The sequence below is a fragment of the Medicago sativa genome, chromosome 8, assembly GCF_051527215.1.
Source record: "Medicago sativa cultivar Bolivia chromosome 8, Bolivia_mono, whole genome shotgun sequence".
NCBI classification, from domain to species: Eukaryota; Viridiplantae; Streptophyta; class Magnoliopsida; order Fabales; family Fabaceae; genus Medicago; species Medicago sativa.
The window spans coordinates 69,511,330-69,518,899 of NC_140756.1; the positions used below are offsets into that span (position 1 = coordinate 69,511,330).

The 7,570-nt window shown below is 33.6% G+C and overlaps 1 protein-coding gene across 1 annotated transcript; it reads right to left on the bottom strand.

Moving 5' to 3' along the window:
- Positions 1-6,363: 6,363 nt before the first annotated feature.
- On the bottom strand, positions 6,364-7,169 carry LOC146900978 (LOB domain-containing protein 25-like). Its single transcript, XM_085738393.1, has one exon. It carries the CDS (start codon positions 7,167-7,169, stop codon positions 6,513-6,515), a length of 657 nt encoding a protein of 218 aa, XP_085594519.1. The 3' UTR covers positions 6,364-6,512.
- Positions 7,170-7,570: the final 401 nt, after the last annotated feature.

A 7,570-nucleotide genomic window follows, 5' to 3' on the forward strand; every position in this document is an offset into this window, starting at 1 on the left:
CCCAACTATTGAAAAGAGTGCTCGCCCGTTCATAAATCATCGAAGTAGATTCAATAGTATTGCTTAAAACGTTATTATTTACATGCTTCCAAATACTACACAAAGTCACCCCCTAAATTTGCTTTTGTTGGGCATCTAGATGTTGTAAAGAAGCAAACCACAACTAAAGCAAGACTAATAGTAGGATCAACAAGGGGAAGAAGGGAGGATAAAATACCAGTATGTAGTCAACAACAAACACTTTTGTTGCTTTCAAAAAATAAGGTGGAAGCTATCTTCGTCCTTAACCGTACAAACCGCATAAAAACCTTAGCAAAGATCTTTTTTGGATTTGCTATCGTAACCAAGTAGGTAGACAATAGCGACAGGTTCCCCACAATAAAAAAAATTAACCTTAGGAGGTAGCTTAAGATTTCACATGAGATTCCAATGTCCTACCACCCTATGTTGCATTAATTGCATCATTATTAGCATTCATTATCTGACGGTAAGCACTACGCATTGTATACTCCTCATCCTTTCAAACTTTCAAGTTGGAGCATCAGACAATACATATTCAAACAAAAGGATTTTGATGATTCAATTAGTTGTAACATAAACAAAGATAGTATTGATCAACCCCGTATTTCATTTCTTAGCATGTTGAGCTAATAGCTATGATAGAATAATATGTGGCCATGTAAATTCCTGCTGGGAAACCGAAGAGATACGCCCCCCCAGCAGACAACCATGACTGATTCCACAATAGTACATTTTCATTTCGAACATATGCTCCATTTGAATTCACACCGAAGAACGTCCTTCACACTCCAGAGTTCACACCAAACATAACTTGGATTATGACCAAGACCTACACTAACATAATCATTTAGAGTAAAATCTTTAGCTTTTAGTAGTCGATTCATTAACAAGTTTGGATTTGAAATAAATTTCCAAGCCTGTTTGCCAAGCACTTCCAAATTGAAAGCTTTCATACTGTTAAACCTCATTCCACCAAACACTTTAGGTGTAGTTAAATGTTTCCATGAGAGCCAATGTAGTCCTCTAGAATTACTTTTTGTATGGCCCCGCTAAAAGGAATTTAGCGTCTTCTCAATTTCATTAATAAGAGTTATTGGAAAAAGAAACACACTCATTACATAAGGGGAATATATTGTAATACTATTTTGATTAGATTACCTGCCTAAGACAAACATCGACTGCTCCAAGAATTGATTATATTCCAAATATGATCCATCACATATTTGAAAGTAGCTTCTTACTCCGACCTATCATAGATGGGAGGCCAAGATATTTATCGGTACCTAAGACTTGTCTGACACCAAGAATTTGCATCATGGTTGCACAAAGTTCGCCGGACATATTTCTGCTACAAAAAATATATGACTTTTGCAAGTTGATTGCTTTCCCAGAAGCCTCCTCATACGTAGCCAAATAATTTTTCATTGCTAAAGCCCAACTTTCCTGAGCACTGAAAAAGAGATAAAACAATCGTCTACAAACAATAAATGAGATACAGTAGGTGCATTTGTAAACATAATAGTACCACGAATGGCATTGGACCGTTCTACTTCATGAATTAAAGCTGGAAGATATTTAGCACACAAAATAAGAAGATACAAAGATCAGGGGTCTCTTTGTCTAATACCACGGCCTGGAACAAGAGGACCCACTTGCACCTCATTCATGAACACGGAGTAGTCCACGGTTTCAACACAAAGAAGGATCAAACTGACCCTTTGTGAAATCACTTAATCTCACTAATTTACATATAAAATAAAAAGTAATTAATAGAAATGCTACATTAATGTTTTTTGTAACGCCCTATTTCTATTAAAGCGATAAAACACGCGAATATAACAAATATTCAAGAAATAGACGCTACGTCTAACACAATCCAAAACTCAACATGCATATATATATATATATATATATATATATATATATATATATATATATATATATCAGCAGTCTCAGCGGAACAAAACATATAACTCCCCAAATACATGTCATGGTCAAAATACACCAACATATAAATCCTCCAAGTCCTAAACACATGAACAAATAAACCAGAATCGAAAACAGACATAAGACACTAGCCTAATCAGAGCCTGTCCTAGACTCTAAGACTTGACAGCGGAGAAAGCTCCCGCCATCCAAACATCCACCAAGCAACTAATCCTGCACAGCGTCTACTCATCCATACTGACAGGTAGGCGGCAAAAACCACTGGGGGTAAGCATTACATTAATCATAATCAATAAACAATAAATAACATAATTAATTCAAATTCAATTCTCAATTAGATTACATGAACAATTAACTCCCATGATTACATTCATACAACAACTCAAGTATCACAACTAGCATTTATCAACACATTCATCACTAACCATATCATTCACATGCCACAACAACATCATTATAATATGCAATGCGTCTAGACTCGACACGTATATGCATGTGGTACCAAATCTCCTCAAGGTCGTCACCCATGATGCAACAAAAACATCATATGTAAGAGAACACCTCCTCTCTTACAATTCACCTATGTTAAAGTACACCTCCTCTTTTACATTTCACTTATGACTCGATATGATTATGATGCATGGACATACAACAACGACCATGCACAACTTCACCACAACAACGACAATGTAAAAGTACACCTCCAATTACATTGACTATCTCAACAACATTGCATTATCAAGTATACACGTCCACATATTCAACAATCACATTTCACATATGAGTCATCATCACATAAATCATCATCAACTACACAATATCCCACAACAATCCACACACTTCTCATAAACCAAGCAAAGTGGAATAATTCAACATTTAGGATAAACATCATATTCAACCTTCAACAACCAGTCATATATCCTCAATTAATCATATAAAGTCATTCACAAGAGATTCACAAGGCAATTGGTCCAAAGGAACCATTTTCAACAAAATTCGTCTATCTTATCCCGTTTTCAAAATAATTGAAATTATTGAACCAAACCAAGTAAATAAGATTCAATGCCTCAACTAAGTATACCTCTAGGCCACATGTGAGTGCAGTAGAGGATACTTTGGCGTTTCACCGGCCAAATGTGACGAAATCATAAAAACTCAAAGTTCGTCTCACTCTTTAAGGAATTTTCCATTTTCAAATCAAAACAAGCTAGGTCCACTATATCACAGTTTAGGAACCATTTAAACACTTTAAATGAACTCATAAAACATAAGTTTGAAGTTAGGAAACAATCCACAAGGTTTGGGTCGACTTAGGAATAGTTATGCGGAAGTTCCGTAAAATTTACTAAGAGTATTTTCCCCATAACTTAGAAACAAAAAATCATTTTCACGCCAAACAAAATCCTTTGGAAAGATAACAAGATTATCTAAAACTTTCATGTTTACACAAAAACCCAAATCAAAACAGAAACGAGGGAAAAAGACGCAAGAATGCGAAACAGGGGGGTGCTGCCCTGTGTAACTCGCCGTTGCGAGTAACTTTACTCGCGAGGCGAGTAAGCTCCAGGGAGGCCTCCTTGCTCGAGTCCAACTCGCCTCGCAAGCGCTGTGGCGAGTTGTGACAGTTCAGTCTCGGGAAAACCTCCATTTTCACCCCAAAACCCCAATTTTGACTTCCCAATGCCCAAATTTGATCCCAAGGCTTGTCTAAACATTTCCAAACATAAAAAGACACTCAAATTGATATAAAATTTGACCCAAAATATTCTCCTAACAAAATTCACCATTTGACCCATTTCATAAAACTTCAAAAATAACAACACAAATCATCACAAGCTCAAAGATTATGATTACCCAGGGTTCCATTCATCAACAACAACACCTCACAACATCAACAACAACAACCAATCATGAATTCATTACAATTCATCAACAACAACATCTCCTATCAACAATTTTTGGGTAAAACACAAAGCATACATATGTACATGATTTAAGCTTGCAATTTCATCATCAACAACTCAATTAACATTCAATTTACATACTCAAACATTGCATCACAACATAAGCACGAATTTCACAATTAATTTCACAAATAATCAATTATTCAAATAAACACTTATGTAGAAAATTAGGGTAGGAGCTACAACTAAGTGATTATGATCAAAGACTAACTCCCTTACCTTAATTCTCCACAACTCAAGCTAAGGCTTCACTTTAGCTCCCAAAGCTTGGATCTCTAGCTCTCTCTAGCTCTCCTCCTTCAAACCATTTCTCTTCTCTTGTCTCTATCTCTTCCCAAATGTGAAAATGTTGGTAAACCCTATTTCCCTACTAACACTAGTGTTTAAATAGACTTTACTTAATTGGGCTCAACTCACAATCCTTAATGGACCTAACCCATTTCTATTCTAATCCAAAATGTTACTACTCACCTAACGGTAAAATGTAATACTAATACTTACCGGTAATAAAATAATTACTACACTCTCTCTAGTAACTTAGTAAAATAACAACTCTCACTAAGCACTAAAAATAATCCTTATCAAGATCACAAAATTACCCCTACTCGCAAAATGACCAAAATACCCCTGAGTCCAAAATGACTAAAATACCCTCTAACACTGAATTCTACAATTCCCAACCAAGGATACACACAAAGGCAAATAATCACATGCGAGCACATATAAACACACATAAATAAATAATAAAACAAATCTAGCGAAAAATCGGGCTGTTACATTTTTTAAGGAGAAATACTACATTAATGTGGATATTTATAAAATATATCATGAGTTTTCAAAGTTTTATCATACCAACTTTCTCATATCGATACATAAAATTTTGTGTTAATAATATTTTATCTCCCCGTAGTATATGTCATTTTCGGTTTACCCCTTCTATAAAAGATAGATTCCATCCTTGTAATTTAAAGATTTCCGGTCTACCCCCTTGATGAATTTTGACAGTACAAATGATATTGGTCGTTGCACTTTCAGTACTTTTTGATATTGGTCCTTGCACTTTAGTATTGGTCACTGAATCTTTTTTTTTTTTTACTTTCAATTATATTATTATGTTTTGTTGTTATTTGTTATTATTTTTATTGAGAATAATTATAAAGAAATAAAATAAAAAAACTTATAAATATATAAGTATTTTCATGTCCCCGTGAGCTTATCTAAGTTGATAAGGCCAATACATAATATATGCATGGTCTGGGGTTCGAACCCAGGACCCTACCAAAAAATATAAGTATTTTCATAATGTGTTCAAGATAATGAACTCAGAGCACTGTTATTTTGAGATGAAAAATGGAGACAACATGTTGGACACCGCATAAAATTCATCTAGAATTAGTGCTGGTTTGATGTAAGGAGAAAAAATAAATGATATAAGAGTCAAAACCGTATCAAAATATGGTGTCATAGTTTTAGAGTCCGTTTGATAAAATTAAGCTATAAGCTAAGCAAACTTATAAAGATAATTGAAAAGCTGATTTATAGCTGAAAAAGTTAATTGATTGAATTTAAAATATTTGATCAAATACGGATGAATAAAAAAATAACTTAAAAGTACATGTATGTTTAATTTTTTAAAATTATGTTTAAAAACAAAATAATTAAAATATCTTAAATATTTGAATTTATTTCAAAGTGTTTCTCATTGTCATAAATGTGATATATGAAATTGACTTCTTTAAACATATATTGTTTGACTTCGTTATCATATATATATATATATATATATATATATGGGGCTGTTAACTTGCACTCACCTAAAAACACTAAGGTGCAAGTTAACAAGCTGCACCTACTTGTACTTTACTAAAACACATTTTTGTCTCTATTAAACTTTATTTTAATTAAAAGGACATTTTTGTAAATAGCATAAATAATATTTATTTATAATAGAAAAACATGGGTGTTTTGGCAAATAACTAGTAGGTGCAGCTTGTTAACTTGCACCTTAGTGTTTTTAGGTGGGTGCAAGTTAACAACCCCCTATATATATATATATATATATGAATTCAATAGAAAGACTCAAGAGCACTTGAATTAGATGATAAAAGAACCTTTTCAACTTAACCAGAGGTTATAGATTCGAATATATCCCTGGGGTTGTGTTAAATATCTTGAGGGAGAACATTGTTATCCACTAAAGTATTATCCGATTTAAATGATTAGTCTTTGCAACTACACATACATATACCCGATAAAAAAAAAAAATAACAATGAAGAAAAGAAATACAATATACAAAGAGTTCGTTTATAAAAAAAAATGATAAGCTGAACATTTTTTTTCTCTTTATAAAAATAATATTAAAGGTTTTTATTTAACAAAACAAACTTATTTCATATCCTTAAAAATAGCATCAATAATACAAATTTATAAGCTAGCTTATTTATTTTACCATACATATTAGTCTTAGATGTTCAAATATATATTTTCTCATATGCGTCTAAGACAATAATAATTAACTAAAACACTTAAGCCAAGACGGTAAATATTACAAAATAACTACTACACCGATATGTTTTCAACTATTCTTGTTGATCTGGTTGTTGCTGAACTTGTTGTTGTTCCCCCTGCACTTTAATCTGGCAACCGCTAGTGCTGCCATTGTCAAAAGAAGGAGCAATGACAGCATCAGCAGGAGCACCAACATGGTGTCCCTCTCCACCACCAATAGAGTTGATCCTGGTGTCGGGCCTAACAATCTTTTCTTTCAGAGAAGTCGTCAACTGATCAAGAGTTGGCGGCTGCTGAGAAACAAGATTTCCTTGTGGATTTTGATTAGGGCTTGGTGCAAAGCCGAAACGATCAGGATTGGACAGAACCTCTTGAATGATCTCAGGATCAAGGTATTTAGTCAGTTCATTCTTCACCTTCTTGAGTTCATCTTGAACATCCTTCAATGTCTTTTCAAGAAAGGATGCAGAACCAACACATCCATAAACATTGTCCCTCAAACGTGCCTCGGCCTCATACACCAAAGAATCAGCGACTTGTTTGCGATGGGAAATGTCTTGTTCTTGCAATAGTTTGGACACTTTGCTCCTTCCAAACACCAAGTGTACGAGGTTGAAACGTTGTGGGTTGTCCGCTGGAAAGTAAGGAGCTAGGTTGCAGCTTGTTTCGTTGCACCTTCGATGTTGATGCTTGCACGCTGCACACGGGCGAATAATCTCTTCTGCCATAACTGCAAATTAAATATAACAAATTCAATTACTCAGTTCATTCAACAATAGCAGCAACAAAACACACAAAAAGCGAATACAAAATCTATGTTATCAAAATGAGTGATATAATAAATTATAGTAATAATTTAATTAATGGGTGCATTTGGATTGCAATTTTAAATGATTATTTTGGTACAGAAAAAGTTTTTAAGATTTTAATACTTTGTGAGATTATATTGATTTTATGATATTTTAAGAGATTTTTTTTAAAAAACATTTTACAATCGGGATATTTATAAAATTTCAAAGTATTTGATTGATTTTTAGGATTTTAAAGAAGTCGACGAAAATGTTTGAATAAAGAAAAATAAATTAAATGTGTGACCATAATAAACATATTTTTTCTCGAACCGACTGTG

Coding starts and splice junctions, on each gene's coding strand:
- LOC146900978 (XM_085738393.1), bottom strand. CDS start 7,169: ATGGCAGAAGAGATTATTCGCCCGTGTGCAGCGTGCAAGCATCAACAT.